Source organism: Spermophilus citellus (assembly GCF_964194105.1).
Source record: "Spermophilus citellus genome assembly, chromosome: X".
Lineage (NCBI taxonomy): Eukaryota > Metazoa > Chordata > Mammalia > Rodentia > Sciuridae > Spermophilus > Spermophilus citellus.
The window spans coordinates 146946069-146972187 of record NC_138190.1 but is presented as its reverse complement, the minus strand read 5'-3'; the positions used below and the strand labels follow the sequence as shown (position 1 = coordinate 146972187).

General features: G+C 46.5%; 1 protein-coding gene and 1 long non-coding RNA gene across 6 annotated transcripts in view; one reads left to right on the top strand and one right to left on the bottom strand.

Annotated features, from left to right (window-relative positions):
• BCAP31 (B cell receptor associated protein 31) overlaps positions 1-26119 on the top strand; it is a 30027-nt gene that overhangs the window by 1801 nt on the left and 2107 nt on the right. For all 4 annotated transcript variants that reach the window (XM_081278402.1, XM_081278399.1, XM_081278401.1 and 1 more), the window contains 4 exons: positions 1766-1866; positions 5529-5676; positions 24586-24721; positions 25583-25706. In XM_081278402.1, coding sequence (XP_081134528.1) covers positions 1766-1866; positions 5529-5676; positions 24586-24721; positions 25583-25706 — 509 coding nt within the window. The remainder of the gene's footprint in view (positions 1-1765; positions 1867-5528; positions 5677-24585; positions 24722-25582; positions 25707-26119) is intronic.
• LOC308639979 lies at positions 854-23512 on the bottom strand. Of its 2 annotated transcripts, XR_014020142.1 has the most exons (5): positions 23095-23512; positions 14273-14309; positions 10557-10656; positions 8867-8898; positions 854-996 (listed from the first exon to the last, which is right to left on the bottom strand). It is a non-coding gene; the product is annotated as an uncharacterized lncRNA (long non-coding RNA). The 2 variants fall into 2 exon arrangements; XR_014020143.1 differs by lacking the exon at positions 8867-8898.

Genomic DNA, 26119 nt, shown 5'->3' with positions numbered 1-26119 from the left:
TCACATTGTTGCTGATTTGCTGACTTTTGTCCTAACTAGCTTCACTGGCATTGCATAGTAGCCTCATGAGCATTACTCAGCCTGTGAAGGATGAAGCCATATTCCCTTTTAATGAGCAAAGGAACTGTTAAAAGTTAATTTGAAGTTAATTTTTAATTATACACAGAACACAAACACATTATCCTTGTCTAAACTTGAATGTTAACAACTAAGGCTAAGTAGCCACAGATATCTTTTTTATCATTTTTTTTTAAATGAAAAATAGAGTCCTGATGTAAGGGCCTGAAGAAAAATGCAATATCACCTAAGGAATGCTTTTGTTTGCTACAAACCAAATCTGTGCACAGATTAGCAGGAAATGTAGAGCCCCTTGAAGCTGTAATCTGGGAAGCTTCCTAGGGCAAACTTCTTCCTTCCTACGCAGTGGTGATGGCAAATGCCTGAGGCAGGAGGATTACAAGTTCCAGGTTAGCCTGGCAACTTAAGACCCCTTTTCAAAATAAGAAGAGATGGGGTATAGCTCAAAGGTAGGGCTCTGCTTTGCATAGAGGAGGCCCTGACTTTAATCTCATATCAGAAAACAAAAAGGGGGTGGATGGGTGGAACTTGCAGAGTAAGACAGACTTACTTACCAGATGCCAAGTCAGAACCTTGTTGGCTCGTAACAAAGCAACTGTTAAAACAATTGGGCTTTCAAACGCTGCCTCTGATAATGAGGGTGCCTTTCTAATTTTAACAATATGTAAACATTTCTGAAGATAATTCTCCACATCCCACAATATTCGTGGATGGACATGGTGGCAGCTCTGGAGTGTTTTTATAATCAGAGTGGGAAGAACTAGACAAACCAAAATTTATCACATAGAAAGTTTAAAGAAATACCAGTTGTGGGGCTGGGGATGTGGCTCAAGCGGTAGCGCGCTCTCCTGGCATGTGTGCGGCCCGGGTTCGATCCTCAGCACCACATACCAACAAAGATGTTATGTCCACCGAAAACTGAAAAATAAATATTGAAATTAAAAAAAAAAAGAAATACCAGTTGTATAGGGCAAACACTTAAATACTGTGAAGCAGGATATGATGAAAATTGTTTCTCCTCACTAGAGAAGGCCTGTGGTTTGTTTTTTTTTTAAAGAGAGAGGAGAGGGGGAGAGAGAGAGAATTTATTTATTTATTTATTTTAGTTCTCAGCGGACACAACATCTTTGATTGTATGTGGTGCTGAGGATCGAACCCGGGCCGCACGCATGCCAGGCGAGCGCACTACCGCTTGAGCCACATCCCCAGCCCCAGAAGGCCTGTGTTTTAAGACTTGTGTTTTAGATTTTTTTTTATGTGTGGGCAGACATCTTTTTATTAACACCCTCCCCCTTCCTTTTTTTTTTTTTTTTCCTCGTACCAAGGATTGAACGCAGGGGCACTTAACCACTGAGCCACATCCCTAGAACTTTTCTATGTTTTACTTTGAAACAGGGTCTCACTAAGTTGCTGGGGCTGGCTTTGAACTTGGGATCCTCCTGCCTGAGCCTCCCAAGCCCCTGGGATTACAGGCATGCAGCACCATTCCTGGCTTATTAAACACTCTTGAAGGGACATCATTAATTGGAGAATTACAGGCAGTTGAGGTTGACTTCGTATGGGCTGTTTGGCCACAGGAGAACAGCTGGTTTTCTGTTTTGCTTAGGGCCTACATCTCGTGTGTGTGTGTGTGTGTGTGTGTGTGTGTGTGTGATTTTAGTTCCTATGCTTTTTATTTCCTTTACAGATGGCAGAAGATTTTCAAGTCTCGTTTGGTGGAGTTAGTAGTGACCTATGGCAACACCTTCTTCGTAGTTCTCATTGTCATCCTTGTGCTGCTGGTTATTGGTGAGTGAGCTGGGTCTAGGGACAACTGCTTGTCACACGCCTTGTGCCATGGCCTCTGCTGCAAAACCCTGTGCCACTTTGGACATATAGAGAACAGCTTTGGCTTCTCAGAGACAGAGACTGATATAAGTGCCCTGATCATTTGCTTGGCTCTGCTGCAGATAGCAGTCCCATTTGAGAGCTGTGACACTTGCTTAGGTAATGAGTACTTCTGTCCCTTGGTGCCCAGCATTTCTACCTTAGTGTGAGGGACATAGGTCAGAGGACTGTACAGAGCCCCACCCACTAGCTACATTATTGGGTATTTCTCTTTCCTGATGTCTTGGGGCCCGTGGGATTTGTTCAGGCAAGACTGTTTCTGAACAGGCCAGGTGTGGCCTGCCAGTTCCCAGGCATATAGAGTAGGTGCCAGCTGCCCACATACCTCACTGTTCTTGAAATACTTGGCAAGCTCTCTAGAAGCAGCTCTTTTCAATCAGGGTTCTCTCCCTGAGCAGCCTCTGAGCCAGGAGTCGGTAGGGAATATTTGTGTCAATCTTGGTTCTGAGCTGCAAAGCCAGGCTACAGAGTTTTTGAATTGAATTGAGTGTCAGTTTGGGAAGAGGGCAAGAACTGGAGGAAGGATGGACCATGTTGGGCTTATTCCCTCAGGGTCTTGCCCCTTCCCCAAACCAGAGCCATTGTGTCTGTTTTCTAGTGCAGCTTACCACTAGAAAAGCTAGCTTACCAGAGAGACCTTTTGGTAGTTGGCAAAGCATTCTTTTTGGGGATCATGGGTCTGCTGTGAGTTCTAGAGAGACGTATGACTATGATTTAGAGACATAATTTAGAGACATCTGCAGATCTTCTGCAGGTATAAGTGTTAATAGTAGAACTACTGAAAGGTTATAGGTATAACTAGCATGAGCTACAGCGCTGGCCAGCACTATTCACCAGGAGTGGTCTATATCAGATGTGATTGGGAGAGTAGAGGTGATGAGGTAGGGTCCATCTACCTGGGCTGGGACCCAACCTGGGGGTGGGGGCTGGGTTCTGCTGTGGGCCTTGGGTTGTAGTACTCAACCTCCCCCCAACTCCAGTCTCCTCTCGGCTGTTAGTCAATGTAGTCTTTAGGATGATGGCATTCTTGGATTGCAACAACAATGTGAGAATTGATATTTTTAATCTTGTTTTTCTGATTACAAAATAGTGTAAAGTTATTATTAAGGATGCAGAAATTGCTGGGTATGGTGGCACTTGCCAATAAGCACAATGACTCAGGAGGATTGCAAGTTCAGGGCCAGGCTTGGCAACTTAGGGAGGCCCTAAACAACTTGGAGAGAACCTGTCTCAGAATAAATGAAAAGGACTATGAATGTAGCTCAGTGGTAACTTGCTCCTGGGTTAAATCTTAAGTACGCCCCCCCCCCCTGAAAAGATGGAGAAATTAAAGATAGGGAAGTTGAAGTCCCCCATGATCCCATGTCCCATAGGTAACCATTATGAATATTTTGTGGTGCATTGAAATGTATACAGTGCTTGGGTCATATGCACATTGTTCTGGGTTGTGCTTTTTTTGTTTACCTTAGGAATCTTTTATAGCAATCTCATTGTTTTTAAAGATTGCATAGTGCGAGGTGTGTTATTGCATGCCTGAAATCTTGGCACATTGAAGGCTGAGGCAGGAGGATCCCAAGTTGGAGACCAGCCTCAACAACTTAGGGAGGCCCTTAGCAACTTGGCCAGATCCTGTCTCAAAGGGGGGGAGGTGCTGGGGGTGTGGCTTAGCAGTTAAGCACCCCAGTTCATCCCCAGCATGAATCAATCAGTTGGGTTGGGGATGTAGCTCGGTGGTGAAGTGCCCCTGAGTTCAATCCTCAGTACTGCCCCCCCCCCAAAAAAAAAAAAGTTAGATAAAAGATTGCATATTGATATGGCTGTGCTATAGTTTAATTCCCTTATAGGCATCCTTGTATTGTACATGCTTCTGTGGGATAAATTCATAAAGGCAGAGTTGCTGAACCTGAGGGTATGAACATTTTACATTTCTTAATGGATATGTTGTTGTACCAGCTTATACTCCTACTGGCAGTGTTTGAGAGTGCTTACATCATGACACAGATTTAACACACAGACACCAGGAAGGGCAGGTAGATTTTTGTAATGCAAGATCAACATGAAAACCAACCTGTCCAAACCAAAAATTATAAACCAAACAATACCTAGACATTAAAACTCCCCACCTTTTTGGGGCGGGGGTCATACTGGGGATGGTATCCATGGACTTGAACATGCAAGGCAAGCACTGTACCACTGAGCCAAACCCTCAGTACCAGATAGTGATCTCTTGCCCTCTTACATGGGGGTCTATTAAGAGTATTCTTCAGGTAGATTTTATGTACTTAAAAAGCTATCTCATGATAAGTGGGGAAAAATAGTAGGTGTGCTCTAGTTCCATGTACATCTGAATGGAACCATAGAATTGTGCATCTGACAGTAGCCCTTTTGGAGGCAGAGTTATTCAATAATTATTTTGAATAATTTCAAAAATTATTCTTTTTGAATACTCACTCTGTACCCAGAGGTATGCTAGCTCTTGGGGGAAATGGTGGAAAAGGCTTCTGCTTTCATAAATAAAGTCTACTTTGGGGAAGACAGACAAGAAACATGTTCTAAGATAATTTCAGAGTCAGATTTGTATTATAAAGCAGATAATAGGGTGATGTGACTGATAGTGACTTTATATGAGGGGACCACATACTTATATATGTATCTTTTCATTTTTTCCTGGTACTAGATGTTGAACCCAGGGGTGCTCTATCACTGAACTACAGCCAGTTCTTATTTTGAGACAGGGTCTTGCTAAATTGCCCAGGCTGGCCCTAAGCTCGAAATCCTCCTGCCTTGGCCTCCCAAGTAGCTGGGATTACAAGAGTGCACCACCGTATTGAACTTTTTTTGTTGTTGGGGGAGGGGGTCCTGGGGATTGAACTCAGGGATAGTCGGCCACTGAGCCACATCCCCAGCCCTATTTTGTATTTTATTTAGAGACAGGGTCTCACTGAGTTGCTTAGCACCTTGCTTTTGCTGAAGCTAGCTTTGAACTTGTGATCCTCCTGCCTCAGACTCCTGAGCCTCTGGGATTACAGACATGTGCCACTGGGCCCAGCATGTTTGAGCTTTTGATGAGCATAAGTTCCTTTTCTATTCAAAATAAGACATAAATAATAAAGCCTATTGTAAAACTTAAAAACAGAAACCCTTGATTCCAAGGCATCTCCATGCTTCTTAAGCAGGCATTTCCACAAATAGGATACCTGGCTTGCCAGTGGGGTAGTTGGCAGCCTGACTTAAAAGAAGGAGAACAAGCTGAGATTGGGGGCACAATAGGAAAGGGATGCTGCCACTGTTGCTAGCAATACCTAACCTGGGTTAGTGTCTTGAAGTATAGAGCAAGCTTGTGGTCTGGATAGAATGGAGCAGGTATTGATGTGCAAAAAGCCAGAGCAGAGAGGAGGCCTGAGGGAGGAAGCTTTTGATAAAGCCTCCCATGGGTGTGTGTGGAAGTAGAAGTAATTAGGGAGATGGATATGAGGGAAGTGAGGCCAGCCCATTTTATAGTACCTGTTTCCCTTGCCCAAGTGACAGCTAAATATTTCTGTCTTCTCTCTGCTTCACCATAGATGCCGTACGTGAAATTCGGAAGTATGATGATGTGACAGAAAAGGTGAACCTCCAGAACAATCCTGGGGCCATGGAACATTTCCACATGAAGCTTTTCCGTGCCCAGAGGAATCTCTACATTGCTGGCTTTTCGTTGCTGCTGTCCTTGTGAGTGGGGAGAGGCCAGGGGCTGTGAAGTGAACCCTAGCCTAGTCGGCGACATGGAGCTGTGTGGGCTCAGCCTCCTGTGGCTTCAACTATTCCTCAGGCTGTGGCCTGGACCCAGCGACCCTGTTTGTGTTTATGGAGCCACAAAGTTGACTCCTCATCTCCAGAGGCAGCATGGAGCATGGGAAGGGATTGACTGAATGTCAAAAGACCCTGACTCACTCTCTGGTCTCTGGGAAAAAAAATGTATTACCATCTTACAGTCTCTTTGCATGTAGATCAAAGTAAATGACAAAGCCCTTCCCTCATTTCCCTCCTCTGGAAGAAGACATGTGGAGCCCATCTCATAAGGGACTGACTGACCAAGGGCCTTTTCTGTATGGGGTGCTTGAGAAGAGTACACAAAAGTGACCCTTTCCCTAAAGCCTTTCCAGGTGTAAGTCTGTATTGGCTGCATGTTGTATTCCATGATGCCCTGAGTATTTTTGGTGTTTTGTTTGTTTTGTTTTGGACAATGCCAAGAGTCTTGGTCAGGGCCTGGGGTGGCTAATTAGGCAAGACTGGACTAGTAGGAAGTGCCAATTACAGTCTTGGGCCTTTTTTGCTGCCTCCTGTTTCATACATGGGTTCTGATCAATGGGGCCTGGCAGGGAAGTATATAGAAGCTCAGATTAAGGGTGAATAAAGATATTAGAAAGATTTGCTGCTATGTGATTCAGGGCTAAAAAAGCCAAGTATCTTACTTATTCCATCTGTGCTGCTGTAACAGAATACCTGAGACTGGTAAGTTATAACAGAAAAATTATTTCTTACAGTTCTAGAAGCTGGGAATCTTAAGATCCAAGACACTGGCATGTTTGATGTCTGGTGAGGATTATTTTCTACTTCTAAGATGGTGCCTTATTGCTTCATCCTTTGGAAAGGAGGAATACTGTCCTCATGTGACAACATGGCCAAAGAAAGCCTTAGCTGGTTCCCTCCAGGTCTTTTCACTACTGGAGATTGAACCCAGGGGTACTCTACCACTGAGCTACACACCCAGCCTGCCCTCCACCCCTTTTTTGAGACAGGGTATTGCTAAGTTGCTGAGGCTTATCTTGAACTTGGAATCTTCCTGCCTCAGCCTCCCAAGTTGCTAACCTCCCGGCCTTTAAAAGGCACTAATCCATTTATGAGGACAGGGCTTTCAAGAGTCACTTCCAAATAGGTACCACCTCTTAATTCTACCACAATAGGAATTAAGTTTTTTTTTTTTTTTTAATATGTGGCCTTTTAAAAAAAATCTTTGTTTATTTTTAATGTGGTGCTGGGAATCAAACCTAGTGCCTCACATGTGCGAGGCAAACGCTGTACCATTAAGCTACAACCCTAGCTCTCTCTATTTAGTCTTTTAATGTGCTGAATCGTGTGTGTGTGTGTGTGTGTGTGTGTTGCTAAGGATTGAACCCAGGGCCTTGTGACTGCTAAACACATACGCTCCCATTGAGCTATACCCTCAGTTCTAACATCTTTTTAAGGTGATATATTTGATTGCAGATATAATCTGCAATTCCTCAGTCTTAGGAAAGTCAGGAAATGAGAAGGCCAGGAGGAGTCAGACACATACTCTAAAGTTTTAGGAAGGTCCAAAAAAGTATGATGTTGTGGTCTGAGAATGAAAGGGAAGCATACTCAGAGGACTGAGGCTCACAAACAAGGTTCTGAGTATGACTATGATCTAAATGAGGAAGGAAAGAGACCAGAGAGGAAGCTGAGGGAGGATGCCTGCCAGCAGCACCTAGGTCTTTGGGGGGTTGGGGGTGTAGCTTTAGATAGTGGTAGAGTACTTGCCTGATACGCAAAAGTCTGTGGGTTCCATCTCCAGCACTTGCTAGGGGAAAGGAATGGGAAGGGCAAAATCCTTCCATGAGCTCTGAATGGGGAAACAGGAAGAACTGGGGGGATAGCAGGTTGCTTTACACGATTGCTAAGTAAAGAGATGGGGGACAGAAGGAAACATGGTAAGAGAATTGAAATCCCTGGTGGACAAAGTTCTGCTAGATTGCCTAGCTTCTCCAAATGGTGTAATTTCTTAGACTTGGTGGAATTATGTACAGAAACTATTAAGGTTGGCTGCAGGTGGAATTGCTGCTGATCCTTAAGGAATTATAGGTTGGAAGAGATGCTGAAGGGCTGTAGATAGGCCAGCCTCCCAATTTTCAAAGGAAGGAGGTGGGTGAGGAAATGACCAAAATGGGAGGGTTTGATTGATCTCAAGCTGTACTCTAGAAAGAAAAGCTTATGTGCTTTTAGAAAAGATAGGGATTATTGGCAACTGCTATGAATTCTGGAGAAGTTCATCAACCTTAGCCCTGCCTGTTGTAGATCAAGCATAGATGGAGTGTTCACTAAGCTCCAAATCTGTTCTCATAGACCAAATGCTGAGGTGTGGGCAGGGCGCCAGCCTAACATTGTACTTAGGCGTGGCCATAACTCACATGAGTGGCTGCTGTGTGGATCCATACAAACCAATTAGAGGCCTCAGGAGGTCTGCTGCCTTCTTCTGGCCTATTCCATGTTTATCTGCTTGAAGGCATGATGGGCAGATGTGAAGACAAGTGGAATGGTAGAAAGACTAGCAGGTAGGCTAGTGGCATGTCAGTGCTTCCCATCTTTCTAGCTTCTTTTCTCTTATGACTCTGTTTTGCTTCTGGAAGGACACATCCAGCTCAGGTGCCATAGGTATTGTCTGACCATGCCAGGGCATAGTGGTCACCTCTCTTCTGCACCTTTGGGTGGCCAGGCTACCAGAAGAATATGTGCCCAGTGTAGTCCTCTTTGTGCATTACTATTGGGCCAGGATATTCAGTTTATACTTATGTGCCATGTAATGACAGGACATGTTCTGAGAAATGTATTGTTAGACAATTTCTTTTTTTCAAAGGGTGCTGGGAATCAAAACCAGGGCCTCACACCTGCCAGGCAAACACTGTACCTGTGAGCCACATCCCCAGCCCCCAATAGGCAATTTCATTGTGGTAACGCAGAGCACATAAGCCTAGAGATATAGCTTATGCACCTAGACTATGTGTTCTAGCATGTTTCTTTTAAGCTAAATCCTGTACAACATGCTACTTTGTGGAAGTATTTGTGTATCTAAACTTAGAAAAGGTATAGGGCTTGGAATGTAGATCAGTGGTAGAGTGCTCACCTAGTACAAGGCCTTTGGTTCAGTCCTCAGCACTGCAAATAAACAAAACCCCCAAAACAATGTTGATTAGAAAAGATACAAAAAGATGAAAGTTCGTATACCTCTGTGGGGCACATCCCATAAATGGAACAGCTGCTCTGGGTTAATTGGCTAATGAGTAGTGAGTGGTTGTGAAGGCTTAGGACATTACTGTATACTGCTGTAGACTTTATAAACACTGTACACGTGGGCTACACTGTGAATTCATAATATGTTTTTCTTTAATAATAAACAAGTTTTAGCTTAATGTAAATTTTAAACTTTTTAATTTTAACTCTTGTAATACATGGGATAAACCAAAAACCTATTGTACAGTATAGCTGTACTAAAGTATTTTCTTTTTTTATGTTCTTATTCCTATCTCTTTCCTCTTAAAATTTTTATTATTACTTTTCAAATGTTATAAATAATGACAAACACAATCAGCCTAGGCCTATACAAGGTCAGGATCTTCAGGATCACTCTTCTACCTCCACATCTTGTCCTACCATTAGGTCTTCAGGGGCAATAACATGCATAGTGCTGTCACCTCCTTTGATGACAATGCCACCTTCTGCATCTCCAGAATGACATAGCCTAAGGCTCTCTTTGAGGATGTTACTCCTTTTAGAAATATGTCCATGATGGTTTGCTTGATTTTTTTTTTTTATCATAGATTTGCTTGTAAGCAGATTATGTGTGAAAATTCCACTCTCTCAATGAAAACTCTTAGGGATTGTGATCCATATCTTCAAACTTTTTTAAAAAAATATAGTGTTGGAGATGGAACCCAGGGTCTTGCACATGGTAGGTAAGTGTTCTACCACTGAGCTACAACCCCAGACCCATGTTTTCAAACTTTTCAAGGAGCTTGTTGAGGTCTACAAAAGCTTCTGCTAAATGCTTCACTGTGAATTTTCTTAGGGAGTTTTCTTCTCCTACAGTTTGCCTTTCTTTTGCTATGCGTTCACTATAGGCAGCCTTTTCAGTACATGTGGTCCATTGTTGCCTGAAATGTCATTATATGGCACATGACTGTGTAGCAAAATTTGCCATTTTTGACATACAGTTCTATGAGGTTTTGGGTTTTATTTATTTATTTATTTGCCATGTTGGGTATCCATCCTTGAGCCTTGCTTATGCCAGGCAAACACTGTACCATAGAGCTATATCCCGAGCCCTGAAAGCTTTTGGACAAATATGCATTTGTCCATCACAATCATGATGCAGAACAGTTTGAGATTTTCTTTCTAACTTAAATGCTTCAAATAAGGCAGCCCACATTTACCCCATAAAATATTCCCAAAGTGATGCATGGGGGTGGAAGAATGGAGTTCAGTTTGATTGTGCTGTTCACAGTCTGTTCTTATGGTCCTAATCCTTTCTCTGTTGTGTTGGCAACCTACTCCACTTCACTGTCATCTCTTCCATTGACAAGCATCTAAGGCTTTACCTAATTTCCTTTTAAATGTGTCAGACAAGATAAATAGCTGATGTCCCTTCTTGTTCAGATTGTTCAAGCAGCCACACATCCCACCTCTCCATCTTTTTTTTAATATTTTTTAGTTGTCAGTGGGCTTTAATTATTTATATGTGGTGCTGAGAATCAAACCCAGTGCCTCACACATGCTAGGCAAGCGCTCTACCACTGAGCCACAACCCCAGCCCTTACCTCTCTATCTTAGCTGTGGAAACTCATGTCAGCTATCTTATTGTTCCTGCAGCACCCTTCTGTGGCTCCATCCAGTCACAAGGTGGGTCTTGTGGGACATCTACTTAGAAAAAGGCACAGTGATCTCAGGAATCATTATGGGTTCATCAGTTGCACACAAATGATCTATTTAGTCACTTCTAGAATTTTTCCAGAAATACATACTTCCTAGTCTAAGGGTTAGAGCCTATGATGATGGCTATCGCGCATAAGGAATTCATCGTTTTTAATTTTTAATTCTTTTTAAAAAAGAGCTGGACATGGTAGCACATGCCTGTAATCCCAGTGACTCTGGAGGCTGAGGCAGGAGGATCACAAGTTCAAGACCAGCCTTAGCAACTTAGTAAGGCCCTAAGCAACTTGGTGAAACTCTGTCTTAAAATAAAAAGGGTCCACATCTTATCTCTGCAACCCATATGTGACTTGCAGGAAACACCTAAAGATACAAAGCCATCCTCTATTATTTTGTTCCAATTACAAACATTGTACCTGGTCATAAACAGGTATAAATAAATGAAGCTCTCCTCAAATATACTATAAATAATGCAAAACTTTAAAACTACAGGTAGTAGTTTTAAATCATTTTTACACATGTGCAACACTTTCCTTATAAGTGCCATGTTTTTTAACTCAACCATGTCTCTTAGCGGTTTTTCCAGATGACTCACACAGACCTCCCTCATTCTTGACAGCTGTGTAGTGTTGTTTGTGAGAGGAGCATCATTGGTTTAATGAATTCCCTGCTTAGATATGTGAGCTAGCTTGAAATTTAGGGGAAAAAAATTCACATGCAGTGTCATGATGTTGTCCAGACTGGTCTCGTTGAACTTCTGAGCTCAAGTATCCTAAGCTTTATCTTTCTGAGTAGTTGGGACTAGGGCTGGGGATGTAGCACAGTAGTAAAGTGTTTTCCTGGAATGCATGAGGCCCTGGGTTCCATCCCCAGTACTGCAAACAACAACAAAGTTGTGGCCAAGTAGCTTGGACTACAGGTGTGTGCCACTGTATCCTGCCAACATTTTTACTACTGAAAATCCAGCATTCCATTCTGTGGTTTCCAGCTTACCCTCTGCATGTTGGGTTCCCACTTTCCTTTTTTTCTAATCATTGGAAATGGGCCACTGCCACGTGGTGCCTTAGCACCTTGCTACTGTAAGTGTGGCGTGGAGCCCGGTAGCCTTGGGAGGACCTGAACTTGCTGGGAGTGCAGCATCTTGAGCCTGCTGGCGAGCACCTATGAGTGGATGAGTTTCCTGGTTAACCAGAGCACTTCACAGCTTGTATGGTGCTGTCCTGTACCTTGTATGTCTGTGACCGGTAGGCCACCTCAGAGCTTCCTGGCTGCATTATGAAGTTTCACTGTCTGAGGTATACTTTATCTAGGCCTGGACTCCTTCAGATTCATCACAGTACTTACCTCCTCACACACCTGGGCTGCTCCTTTCAGAAACCCAGTTACTGGCTACTGTTTATGTGTTTGAAGCATGCCTCGCACATCTGTCAACACATGCTGTCAGCCCTGGGTAAATGGTAAATAAATAGGCTAATCCCTCTTATAGGCTAATCCTTTGTTTTTGTTTTGTGTCCCTGTGTGTGCGCGTGTGCGTGCCTCTCCAGATTTTATACTCACTCTTTTAAAAATGATCCACTGGTAGCTGGGTGTAGTGGCACACACCTGAAGTCCCAGGCTGAGGCAGGAGGATCACGAGTTCAAAGCCAGCCTCAGCAACAGCGAGTTGCTAAACAACTCAATGACCCTGTCTCTAAATAAAATACAAAACAGGGCTAGGGATGTGACTCAGTGGTTCAGTGCCTCTGGGTTCAATTCCTGGTCCAAAAAAAAAATGACCCACTGTTGGCCATCTGTGTGCCCATGTGGAAGATGGAGAGTGATCTCTATCTTTGTTGGGGCTAGTTTGGTTGTATTATGAGAATTGTTTGGGGAGCAAACCTTGGAGCATTATAATGTATAAGATATGGCTGGTTCTCACAGAAAGATGGGTAAGGTAGTATAGTTAGGAGACCAGCACTTGATTAGCTTTTAGCACATTGTGTTGGAGTCAAGGCAGAGCTGCTTTGGGAGCACAGCTGGATAGCACACACTTCATACTGTCCAGGTGTGTGTGTGCACTTGGTAAGTCATTGGCATGGGAATCAGAAGTCAGGAAACTTGTGTTCCTGTATAAAAGGTACCCCTTCAGCAGCTGTGTGGCCTTGGATAAGCAACTTACTCCTCAAAAACAAGGGCTTTTCTAGCACTGGTCTACCACAAGGCTTCACCGTGTGTGTGAGCTCTTACATGGTATGTTTTGGGTCTACATGCTTCTTAAACACAAGATCAAGGTTTAACTGTCACATGTAGTGACTTGCATTTGCCACTGAGTTTAGCATGAATATTTTTTTCCTGGACTACTGATCTGTCTCTAGCATTCTTGTTTGCTGCCTCCCAATTCCTCATTGGTGGACATTGAGCCTGTTGCTCAATGGGGTTTTTTCCCCCAACATACAAACAGTTGAAAACAACTGTCAATTGTCATTTTTCCTGCACTTTGGCTAGTCCCACTTTCTTTGGGCATCCTGTCCAGTTTATCTCTATTCTTTCTTTGTGTGCCACCTCACTAGGAATAGCTGGCTCAGGATTTGAACATATGCAGGCCCCAGCCTGTAGAGCAGGGTAGATGGGTCAGAAGAGGTGGGGGACAGGGCAGAGGGTTTCAGAGTGAATTTGTTTGAAACTTCTATGGGTGGTAGAGAGAAAAGTGGGTTTTCCACTAGTGATGTGGCCTGGTCAGTGTCCTGTATTGAAATTTGTAAGGATGTGTGGGATAGAATGGAACAGGAGTCATTACGAAAGATTCTGTTGTCCTCAGTCAGGGCACTCGTAGCTAGAGGGAAGGAGGGAACAGGTCTAAGAGGCACTGGTGGCTAGGAGGTTCTTTTCTCAGCACGTTGAATGTGAAAGATCTGTCACCTTCTGGAAAGAGAATTCTCCACTGGTAGCTTCATAAGTACATGGTGAGATGAAGCCACTGAGAGGGAGCTGCCCACAGACCCAGAGATGTCAAGGGAAGGAGGCCAGCAGAACCCACTAAGAGGACATGCTGGGAAGAACAGGGAAAGAAAGGTTGAACACAGGCAGGTCAAATAGATCAATAGGAAAGGGTATGTTGAGGAATGGGTGAAAGGACCAGGAGTCACAAAAGGGAAATGGAGAAGAAAGATGCAAGTTGGAGTGCCCATGGTAGGGGAGAGAACCAGGTAGAGGAGAAAGCCTGGGTGGCCACTGGCTCCTAGCAGGCCAGGGTCAGGACACGTGGGGATTAGCCTGTATTCCTGTCCTTGTCACAGTTGCTGCTATTGCTGGGGGTAGGGGGGAGTGGGAAGTTCGGACTTCAGAACCAAGGTATTCTGAAATTTTACCTGGCTCAGCTGCCTGTTCATGAGGCTTGGGGAAAGTACCTTGTTACCTCTTAAGTTCTTGGGTTCCTTTTCCTGCCACAAAGTTTGAGAACCACTGCTTCAGCCCTATCCCTTGACTCAGGAACTAGGAGTGCTCTGCCCCATCTCCCTGTCCCACATTACCCCCTGGTCCTGTGGGGGTTTTTAATGGGAAATACACAACCAAAGACTTCTCATGGTCACCATCTCTTAGGGTACAGTTCAGCAGCGTTACAGACCTTCTATTCCTGTGCAGTGACCTCCAGAACTCTTCTCCTGCAAAACCAAAACTTTGTATCTGTTACATAGCCTATGGTTCTTGCCTTGCCCAAGCTTCTCTTCCTCTGTACCCTCAGAACCATCGCCATAGCAGGACCACCAGTACTTTTTGTAGATCCCAATAGGACCCTCCATACTAGGCTTCCTGCTACCAGCCTTGTTCCGTCTAACCTGTCCACCATGCCCCAGCCAAGTGACCTTCCTTCCAGTGGCCTCAAGGCTCAACACACAGATCCTTGGTGATGTGACCCTAACATTCTCTGCTTTAGAGGCTTTTTCCTGTTTGGAGCCAGCAACATGGGTGTACTTGGAGAACCTTGAGTGATACACACCTTTCTCTGAGCATTTCTGACGCATTTGCCTTGCACATGCTCTGTGAGTGCTTGCACAGCCAGTGCCATCAGTTCAGGATGCTTTGAGGTTTCCCTCTGGAGGCTACTCTGAGGCCCGCCCATGCTTGCTGGCCTGTAGAACTGTCCTCAGGTCCCAGGGTAGCTGACACATTGGGCTGTGGGAGTAGTACTTGGCACATTGGTCCCACACAGGGAACCTAGACTTTTCCCCTTTGGACTGGTTAGCTTGTGCCAAGGGCCTGGCACCCAAGAGGAGCAGCCAGAACATTGTTGACTGACTGGGTTGTCATGGGTTGATGGTAACAGCTGTAGGTGCATGTCTGATTTGAACTTGTCAGACTGCCAGGCCAGGCATTTTCAATTTGAAGCCCAGTCTTTCATGTCTTAGGAGTGATGACTGTGTGAAGATGTGCACATCTGGGCCCCTCCAGGGGACCACACTGGGGGATCCCACTGGCTATAGATTCGGTCTTTTTTTTTTTTTGGGGGGGGGGTGGTGGTGCTGGGGATTGAACCCAGGACCTTGTGCATGCAAGGCAAGCACTCTACCAACTGAGCTGTATCCCCAGCCCCAGGTTCTGTCTTTTATATCATTGTTCCTGTTACCTTGCTGCCTGCTTTGGTACCTTGGGAACACAGGTGGCAGGGGTCCTTTTGTGAGAGGATCTGATTTATTCCAATTTCTGTGCTTTCCTGTGAAACAGATCTGTTTCATAGAAATCGAACAGTACTGCCAATAGAACTTTGATGATGGAAAACTCCTAGAGCTGCAGTGTCATAGGCATTGGTGGTTCAGTGGTAGAATTCTCATCGCCATGCAGGAGGCCTGGGTTCGATTCCCAGCCAATGCAAGCTTTTCCTCTTAAACCTTGTTCCAGACTCCTAGAGCTACAAGTGTCTCCTCATGTGATTGTTTGAGCACTTGAAATGTGACTATTTGATCAAGAAACAAGACTTTTTAATCTTAGTTTCAGTTTCGCCACATGCATCTATTGACTAATGTATTGAACAGTGCAGGTCTAAACCAGTGGTTCTCAGGGGTGGTTTTGCTCCCATAAGGGACATTTGTATCTGGGGACATTTTTTGGTTGTCACAATTGAAAGGGGGTCTATTGGCATCTAGTAGACAGAGAGATGTTGCTGAACAAACTAATACACAGGACAGTTCCCAGAGCAAAGAATATTCTGTCCCCAGATGTCAGTAGTGCCAAAGTTGAAAATTCCTGGGCTTAACCATCTGGTACCTGCCCTGTGACTTAGCAGACCTCCAGCATAGGCCAGGAACTGGGATTGTTCACAAGACAGAGGGGCCCAGAACGCCTCAGGAAACTCCTTAAGCCCTTGCCCCCATCAGGCAAGTAACAGGCATTTACTAAGCATTGGCTTGGCACATATTGATGTGCTGAGCCATGCCTGAGTTGTAGGACAGGATGGAACTGGACCTCGTCCTCAGTGTGGGACATGGGGTGTCAGTGCAGGGAGTATCAAAGCTATTGGCTATTCCTAAGTCTGTCTGTCTTTGGCTGCTTCCTCTCACAGGAGATGACAATCCTTCATCGTCTCTCACGGCTTGTCACTGGCATCTGATCCAGGCGGGGCTATAGCCCCTGCCAGCTCCAGGAACTAGGGAGTGAATGTGGCTGTTGAGGGAGGGGCCCAGGCTGAGTGGTCTGAATCTGAGAAAGAATTCACCTGGGATGGAACTGGCACACTTATTTGCAGGCTTCTCTCAGCAGCTCCAGCTGGAGCTATGGATCAGGTCCAAAGCTCTAGGATTGTTTGGTGGCTTATAGGCAGGTTGGGGTCAGAGCTAAACTCCTCCTGTGTGTCGGAGGCCGGGGGGGAGGGGCTACTGGTGATTGAATCCAGGGCTTGTGTATGCTAGGCAAGTACTGTACCACTAAGCTACATCCCCAGCCCATTTAATTTTAGAGAGGACAGGGTCTTGCCAAACTGCTCAGGATTACCTCAAAGTTGTGATCCTCTTGCCTCAGGCATGTGCCATGGCACTGGGCTTAAATCTCTTCTTCTTAACTGTGAGGCTGAAGAGTTCCCCTGTGGGGGCCTGGGTTATTTGTTGGAAGGCAGTGGAGCCTTTTTAACCCACAGGATGTAGTTCACTCAGACCCTTGAGTGAGCTGCTCTGCTTTCCTTTGGGTCAGTCCTGCTCATCAATAGCATTTTGTCCATGCAGATAGTTAGCACTCCTATGATTACCAGGGCTAGTGCTCAGTGGTGAGAGGAGGTAGAGCTGCCATGTAAGCTGGCACAGCATGTGCCAGCCACGAGGGTAGAAGGCCAATATTCATTCTGGCCTTTGCTGCTGATGTGCCTTGGCCATGGGGTACTTCCTGTTTGCCCAGGGACCATAGTGGCCCCTGGTAGCTCTGTTAGGCAGGTTGACATGATGAGAGTAGAGCTTAAAATCATATCTGGGTTTGAATTCTGGTTGTTACTGGTTAGCTGTATGATTTCAGGCCAGTTACTTCCCCTCCCTGAGCCTTTTTCCTAAACCCTAAAGCAGAGATGAGGATATAGGTGATTCATGTTAACATTCTCAGCTATGCCTGCAGGTAGGAGGTGTTTGATGCCTGATAGCTGTTATCAGTCTCATTCCTGCTGGTGATGGAGTTTGGTGGGATGTTTTTCCTCATGATTGGTAGATTGGCAGGTCCAGAGAGAGTTAAAGAGAAAGTTCATTCTTTTTTTTTTAATATTTATTTTTTATTTGTAGTTGGACACCATACCTTTATTTTATTTATTTTTATGTAGTGCTGAGGATTGAACCCAGGGCCTCACACATGCTAGGCGAATGCTCTACCACTGAGCCACAACCCCAGCCCGAGAAAGTTCATTCTTGACCTTCTGTAGGAGGCAGAGTCCAGCAGAACCATTATGACAGGTACTGTAGCCAAAGCAAGGGCTAATGTTGTTCTGCCTACTCAAAGAGCAGAGGTTTAGGGAAAGGACCTCCTTGCAGTAGTCTAAACAGAAGTTGAAGATGAACCAGTCTACGTATCTTCAGGGAGCTCCAGACATCTAGATGGGTAATGTCCTGGTCACATTAGAACCACGCAGGGTGAGCTCCACTTTATTGACTTGGAAAAGCAGGTGTGTATATAATCAGAATAGTAAGCACAGGTCCACTTTTAGCACTGGGCATCTCACATCTCCCAAATGATTCCCCACTCTGGATTATTTTGAAGCAAATCCCAGACAATATGTTGCTGACACCTTATGTACAAGATATTTGTAATAGTTTTTTTACATAAAGTCTTTAGTGTCTATCCACATTCCCTTGATTGTCTTTACAATTTGGGTATCTAAGCCCATATCTAGATAAGGTAACTAGGAATTTAAAAAAAAATACAGGTGCTGGGCCCACCCTAAGATGGTGATTAAATTGGTGATTTCTGCCATGCAGCCAGAACTGAGGGCCACTGCTATTGAAGGCCAGCAGAGGAATTTTTTTAACTTAAGTTCCACTTGATGTTCTCTCTCTCTCTCCCTTTGTCCATCTGTCCCTCCCTCCATCAATCCATCCACTGGTTGCCACCTTTTCTTAACCCACTAACTTCTAAGTTTTCAATTTTGTGAACATATTTAGTATTCAAATATTTTAAGTTAGCATAAGTGGTGTATTTCTTGCTCAGTTTAAGTTTTTATAGGTGTTCCACATCTGGAATGATGGGACAAAATGGGTTAAGAGTACAAACACTGGAATAGCATTTCCCTATATAATATGGAAGAGCCTTTTTGAGAACCCCTTGATTCCTAGTGCCTCCCCTCAAGTCAAAATCATCTAACTGTGCTGTGTCCTTTGGTGCTGGGTCTTGGGGATTCTTACAAAGAGGTTCCCTATGAGTGGCCTGGAAGGGACTGCTTGACAAGCATCCAACTGAACAACCACCACCTGCTTTCAAAATAATAAACACTGTTTAGTCTCTTAAATTTAGGCCAAAGTAGTCTTTCTCTCACACACTCTTAAAAGCAAATGGTGGGAATGGGGTGGTGGCTCAGTGGTAGAGTGCTTGCCTAGTGTGTGTGAGGCACTGGATTTAATTCTCAGCACTACATAAAAATAAGTAAAATAAAGGTCCATCTGCAACTAAAAAAATTTTTTTTAAAGGGTGGAACCAGGTGCCATGGCACATGCCTATAATCCCAGTGTTGGGAGGCTAAGGCAGGAGGATCATGAGTTAAAAACCAACTTTAGCAAAAAGCAAGGTGCTAAGCAACTCAGTGAGACCCTGTCTCTAAATAAAATACAGAATAGGGCTGGGGAAGTGGCTCAGTGGTTGAGTTCCCAAGTTCAATCCCCAGTATTCCCTCCCACCAAAAAATTGTGAATGAACTCCTTTGGGGCAGGATGCTAAACAAGCAGAGGCCCTTCTCTGTTTGAAGATCCTTGGAAATTTATTTTCCTAGGAGATCCCCTTTGAGTACCTCTGTGGTCTGGTCACACAAGCAGGGTATGTGGGGGGAGGACAAGACTCAGGGTTCCTTTCAGCAGTGTCTGTAGACACATGTGTGGTTCACTGCTCATTGGCAGGAAACTTGAGCTTCGTATGTCCCTTGTGTACAGAGTGTTTCAACAAGAATACCATACAGTCGAGCTCATACTTGTCCACTGTGGTGGTTCTCCCTGGGCTCTGAGCACCATCTTCAACCTACTGGAGGCCCTTAGCTGTGACAGGCACCAGTGCCAGGCACATCTGGGGGGTGACAACTTCCTGACTCACACCATCATGGAGATTACTTCTCCAGAAACAAGGCAGGCCACCAGCATCTTTTAGTTTGAGTGAACTAATTACAGAATGTCTTTATCAAAGTTGTCTGGCCTCCTGTTGCTTTCTGCCTCCTCCCATGTCACCCCAAAGTCCTCAACTGGTTTCAAGAAAGAAGCATGAGAAAACCTCTGAAGTAGCTCATTCACATCATTTGTTCTCTACCTTTTTTCTTTCTTTTTTTTTTTTTTTTTTTTTTTTTGATAATGGGGATTTAACTTGGGGGCAGTCAACTACTGAGCCTGAGCCACATCCTCAGCCTGTTTTTAATTTTGAGACATGGCCTCACTAAGTAGCTGAGGCCAGAAGGGTCTTGGCTGCCCTTTGGGGTGACCTTCCTTGGATCTTTCCTAGGGAAATTCTGTTTCTTTTTTTGGTACTGGTGAATTGAACCCAGGGATGTTCTACCTCTGAGCTACACCCGCCCCCAGCCCTTTTATTTACTTTTTATTTTGAGACAGTCTCATGAAGTTTCTCATGCTGGCCTCAAACTTGCCATCCTCCTGCCTTGGCCTCTCAAGTAGCTGGGATTGCAAAACTTTCCTAGTCTTAATTGACCCTCCTGTTCAAAGCTTCCTTAGTTTCAAGACTGCAGGCTCTTGAGAGAGAGAGTCCTGGAGCAGTAGAAGCCCTGGTATTATCACTGCTGCACCGAAGCCTTTCCTGGGCGTCACCTGGTTTTGGTTCCTTGCCAGGGAGGCTGCCTCATTTTTTTCTTATAACAGCTAAGGTATGTTTCACCCAATGTCTTCTGGCCACACTGCCAGGCTCTAATGGGCTATGACAGCGTGGAGTCAGCAGGTGGCGCTGTGACACTGGGGCCACACTTGTGGGGAGCAGAGCAGAGCTTGTGTGCATAACCTATGCCTGCAGGGGTGTTGTCTCACCTGACACCCCTGGGGCCTCACTGAAGGACCTTTCATGGAGGCTTGCTCCTTTCCCACTTCCTGTTAAGCCCCTATCTTCCTCCTCCTGTTTGTTCACAGGGGAGACAGGATTGGTGAAAAGTGCCTCCCCACTTGATATGCTTGGCCCTGTTTCTCTAGAGTCCAGAGAGAGATTGTATTTCTCCTGCCTTCTCTTGTTTACTCAACCTTTTATAAAAGCATGATAGCCCTGCTCAGCATCCAAGAACATTTTACCAAGAAAGCCAAGCCGAGTTCAGGTATTTGGGGTTGACATTTGTTTGCCAAGGACACATCTGGATTCTATTAAGTTCACTGGCTTTTCCTACTGTCATTAGATGCAGTTAATCTGGATCCTGGGTTGTTTTGTCGGTGACTACTCTATTCCTTTAGGAAATTTCTTTGGCTCTCAGGTTCTCATCTATTCTCCTTAAATGAATAGCGAAGAACAGCTATCTGGGTGACAGCTCTCAGGAGATAAAGTAGAGAGCTGGAAGAGAACGTGGCAGGAGAGAGAGGCAGTATGGTGGTCAGCAGGCTGGTGTGTCTTGGGGCCTTTGAAGCCTGGAAATTCTGAAGGTTACCCCTGCTCACTGTGCTGTACTTAGTCCCAGGGCCCTGGCAAATCTCATAGAGAACAGTGTGGAGGAGTGCCAGGGTGAGGATGTGGGAGGTGGAGGGTCATTGAGGGGACTGTTGAGTGGGATCTGGATGAATGACCCAGTGGGTGAAGGAGCAACAAAATGTTCTAGAAGGCCGACTCCCAAGCTGGCAAATGCTGATGAGCCCACTGGGAAGGGCCTGACATGCCTTGCTGAGTCCTCAAGGGAACAGACTGGGGACAGAAGCCAGAGCTCAGGTCTGCCCCAGCTCATGGCAGATTGCTTGTCTTATGTGCTTTCTCTGCAGCCACCGAGGCTCCAAGCCTGATTTGCTCACCAACAGGGTCTGAGCTGATACTTTCCCACTACTGTCTCTTCTGTTGTGGGACAGATTGGTGAGCACTCTCTGTGCCTTCCTTAGTGCCAGGCCTGTAGGTGGACATGGGTGTAGCAAGGTGAAAGGGCAGGCTTAGACCTGATGAGCAGCCTCAAACATGTCCCCTCACTCATCAGGGAGTGTTTCCTATTACAGGAGTGAGGTAAGGTCACCTGGAAGGCCCCTTTTCATTGTGCCAGCTACAGGGGCGTAGAGATGAAAGGAACAGTGCTGGCTCGAAGGTGTTCATAGCCTGGTAAGGCAGCCACATGAAGTGAGAAGGATGCAGAAGATTGAGAAAGAACCATTCAGCCCTGTGGATATGTAGGGGGCCACTGTGGGAACACCTAAAGGGCAGGCAGTGGGCTGAGAAAGGCCTTCTCTAGTTGAGCTGGGTAGGAGACACTGCAGCCCGGAGGACTCACATGCAGAACCAGATGTGTTCTGGGGGTGGTGAAGGCTCCATATTACTCAAGCAATGGCTTGACAGGAGGAGTAGTGGGTGATCTGGGGTAGATGGGAATGCTGGACTGCTATTGATAGGGAGATAGTACTGGTGGTAGGGATGACTGGTAGGTGACCTAAGAGTTGACAGGGAAGGCCCTGGATGGTGGCCTGGGCTGAGGAGCAAGGAGGGTGGATCCTAAGATGGCTTATGTGTCCACCACCATGGCATGGATGCGTGAAATGATTGGCTCAGATTAGGTAAGGAAAGGATTGTTTTGGAAAGACTGAGTTTGGAGGTCTCTAGGGACATCCAAGAGCTGATGTTTTATGGGCAGCTGAATATGAGTCTGAGTGGTATATAAAACCTTTCAGGTTTAAGATTGGTCAGAAGGAAGTTCGAGGTACAGATCAGACCCCCAAGGAGCAGAGTACTGGGTGGTAGGAGAGGAGCTGTGGAAATTGGGGGGACATCATGAGGGTGACTTGTCAGCAGTGCTATATGCTGCAGAATGTGAATGCTGTGAGGTCTTCAGGGTGGTCACAGGATCTGGCAGTTAGGGGAACACTGGTGGCCCTGCTGGTAGCCTTGACTGGAGTGGGGACTGGTGGGAGAGAGGGAGGAGATGGGCTTGAGCTTGATAACTGCAGGAAGGAGATTGAGGGGTAGATTCCCAGGGGGAAGACAGATCACAGCAGGGAGAATTATCCAGAATCACAGTTGAATCAATGGATGTTATGGAAGAGAACTATCCTGGCTGGAGTGGACAATGGGGGTATCTGCCCTGAGGTGAATCAGGGTGCTCAGCATGTGGGGAGCGTCTGTGATAGTCTCCCAGAGGAAAGGGAACCAGGGCCTGTGGTGGGAACATTCACTGTTTACTGCTGCAAGCCGAAGGCCTTGTTGGGGCTCAGTAGAGCTGGGATTATGAGTGAATACTGCACAGGTCTTGTGCTGGATTCTGTGGGTGATGTAGCCCAACCAGGAAACTTTCTCAATAGCTAGAGAAGGCCTGAGACAGCACAGAGAAGAGCCTGGGCCCCTGCTGCACTGCCACTGTCATCTCAGTCTGCTGGCTTCCCTGGGTAACTGAGGCAACAGCCGTGGGCATTCCCAGTGGCCACCTGCACTGCCTGAGTGGGGGTTGGGGAGGTAACCCATAGTCCTGCCTGCCTGTCTATGCTGGGTCCCCACAGGTTCCATCTCTACCACCAGGTGGCACACATGCCCCCTCCCCCCATTTCCAGCTGGGAGGAGGGGCCTGCTCAGGAGCCAGGGAGGTCTGTGCTGGAGGTTGGGGCTAGTCACACTTGCCTTTCTTTCTGGCCTCTCCATGACTTCTGGCCATGCTGCTGTGAGTCAGATGCGTGGCTTCTCCCTGGCTCCCAGGGCACTCTGTAGCTCCCTCCACCTTCAGGGCTCCAACCCAGTGGGGGGCAGGCTGGTGGGCAGCTGGGGGCTGAGGCAGGGAAACCTGAGCCCTAGGCCACGAGGTCCAGATGCTAATTTTAGAGAGCACATGCCACTGGAAACTCTCCTCTCCTGCCAGGAATCAATGGCCTGGCTCTCCCTGTGCTGCCAGGGGCCCCTGGGAGCCTCTCCCCAAACCAAGAACCATGGGCCTCTCCATCCCATTTGTGCATTCCTGAAAGGGGCTCTGCCAGGGCCCTGGAGAACCCTGGGTCAGGCCAGAGAGAGCTCACCTCTGCTTTCCTGTTTTTGCCCACCTGTGCTGCAGGTGGGGATTGACAGAGCATGCCAAGATCTGGCAGGGCCAGAGAGGACAGCGTAGGAGCAGACTGCTGAGGTTTTGAGCAAGAGTGTTTCGTTGGAGTGCCCTGAGGGAAGCAACTTTTCTTCCTTTTTCCCTGGGCCTCTACGCACCTTGCCTGTGTCTGGACTTGGCCCCTTTGCATGACATGGGGAAAGCACCCCTGCCCCCATCTTTTTTCGTCCTTTCCCTGCCAGCCCATTCCTACTACTTGGAAAGGGGTCTGCCACCAGTTGCCACCTGTTTTCCTCTCTGCTTTAGATAGGCAGTGGGCACCTGTGCCCATCTTTTTTTTTTTTTTTTAAGAGAGAGTGAGAGAGGAGAGAGAGAGAGAATTTTTAATATTTATTTTTAGTTCTCAGCGGACACAACATCTTTGTTGGTATGTGGTGCTGAGGATCGAACCCGGGCCGCACGCATGCCAGGCGAGCGTGCTACTGCTTGAGCAACATCCCCAGCCCTGTGCCCATCTTTTATGTAACAGATGCCTGGATGGTGGGTTTGCAAAAGGGGTTGAGGGGAGAAAAGTCCTTTCTGCCTCATGTCAGGACCCAAGAGTAAAGAAAGTATGGTGGTTTCGATTGCAGGCTTTGGAGTAACACAGATGTAAGCTGAAATTCCAGCCATGTCCATTTCTCACTCTTGACCCTGTGCACATTACTCTGCTGTACCTCAGTTTCCTCTTCTGTAAAGTAGGAGCAGTCGTAGTAACTACCTTATAAGGTAGATAGAGGATTGGGTGTGGTGTGTTGGCTGTTGTTCTTTTACAGAGGCAAGCCCGGCCTTGTGGGGAAGAGAACTGTGCTGAGGCTTGTCTAGCATGTCCAAGCCCTGACCTGGGACCTTGTGCTGTAGATAGGCTGTGCCCTGGATGTCCCCAGGCTCCTACTTTGAACCTCCCTGAGACACCTATAAGAGGCCAGCCAGGTCCAGCCTGGAAGCAGGCTGGGGCGGCGGGCAGCCAAGAGGAATTCTTGCCAGCCAATTTGATCTCTTATTTTTTCTCACTTCTCCCTTTTTGTAAACAATTGCAGCCTGCTTAGGCGCTTGGTGACACTCATCTCCCAGCAGGCCACACTGCTGGCCTCCAATGAAGCCTTTAAAAAACAGGCAGAGAGTGCAAGTGAGGCAGCAAAGAAGTATATGGAAGAAAATGACCAGCTCAAGAAGGTGAGTCCTGCCTTTGCCACCCACTGTGGGATGCCTGGGGTCATGGCCACATTCCCACTGTTAGTAGGCTGGGAATTCTGTGAGACTGCTACTACCTGAGAAGCTGAAGAGTTGGGCAGAAGCGCAAAGGAGAAGTTGTCAGTGGGGAGGGTGTACCTGCTAGAAGGACCTGGGGTGACTCTGACATCCTCCTCTAGCTCCCAGGGATGAGGTAGAGAATGGGGCATTGCTGCCACTGTCTCCTTTCCATTCTCCAGAAGATGGCTATCAGCCATGACCCTTCAGGAACTCAGGGGCCAATAACATTCTTCAGTGCTAGGGAAGAGGCAGGGACAGGGTTGTTGGCCAAGTCCTCGAAGGCTTGTTAGGAGGTGAGGTGTGAGCCAAGCTCAGGAGTCACCAGTGGGATGCAGCTGGATGGGCAGGGGTGAATTTGGGGTCATTGGCTACAGTGAGCTGCTAGAGCCTGGAGAAAGGAAGGGATGATAAATGGTTAGTTGGGGGTGACTAGCAGAGAGCTCCAGATGACAGCAAGTTGAGACATTGGAGGGACCAGTTAACCCCGTGAAGCTGCTGAGTCTTGCTGGTGAGGAAGGAAGCGGGGCCAGGGCAGGCAGGGCATGTGGCCTGTGAGCCTGTAGCAGGTGGCTCCACTGACACTTCTCTGTTCCTCGGCAGCCAGCCACACCCTGGCCTTTGCCTGGAAGCTGGGAGCAAGTGGTGGCCCAGTTCTGTGTTGACATTTCTGAAGGGACAAGTGCCCAGGGCAGCTTGAGGAACTGTGACTTGGTGGGGAGGATCGAGCTGGAACCTCACCCTCCCTCCCTCCCAAGTAACCTGGGCCTTCCATACTTTTTCCAGGGAGCTGCTATGGATGTAGGCAAGTTGGATCTTGAGGATGCTGAGGCAAAGCTAAAGGAAGAAAACAAGAACCTGAAGGCTGACCTGAAGAAGCTAAAGGATGAGTTGACCGGCACCAAGCAAAGTGAGGGTTGTCTTCTGTGTTCTCTACCCCTTAGAGGCCTGGAAGCTGTGTTGTTCGCTGCTGCCTGTTTTATACCAAAGTATTCATAACAAACCTCACATGCAACCTCAAGATCTGGGTGGAAACACACATAGCACCCTTATGTCTGCCAAACCAAATGCAGCCGAGCTTGGCCCCCAGCTAGGTGGGGCTCAGTGATTTGAGCTGGCCCTGGAGAAGCTCTGGCAGCTGCCCCACATGCCATAGCGGTGTCTGCTGGGGGTTTTCCCATCAAGAAAGGCAGGCAGGGGGAACCCAAAGTTGTTTTGGAGCTGAGAACGAAAGGAATGTCAGGGAATGGACAGGAATTCATGGTGTTTTAATAATCTAAACTGGCTTTTTTTCTTTATTCTTTTTAGATATGCTTGACGGTA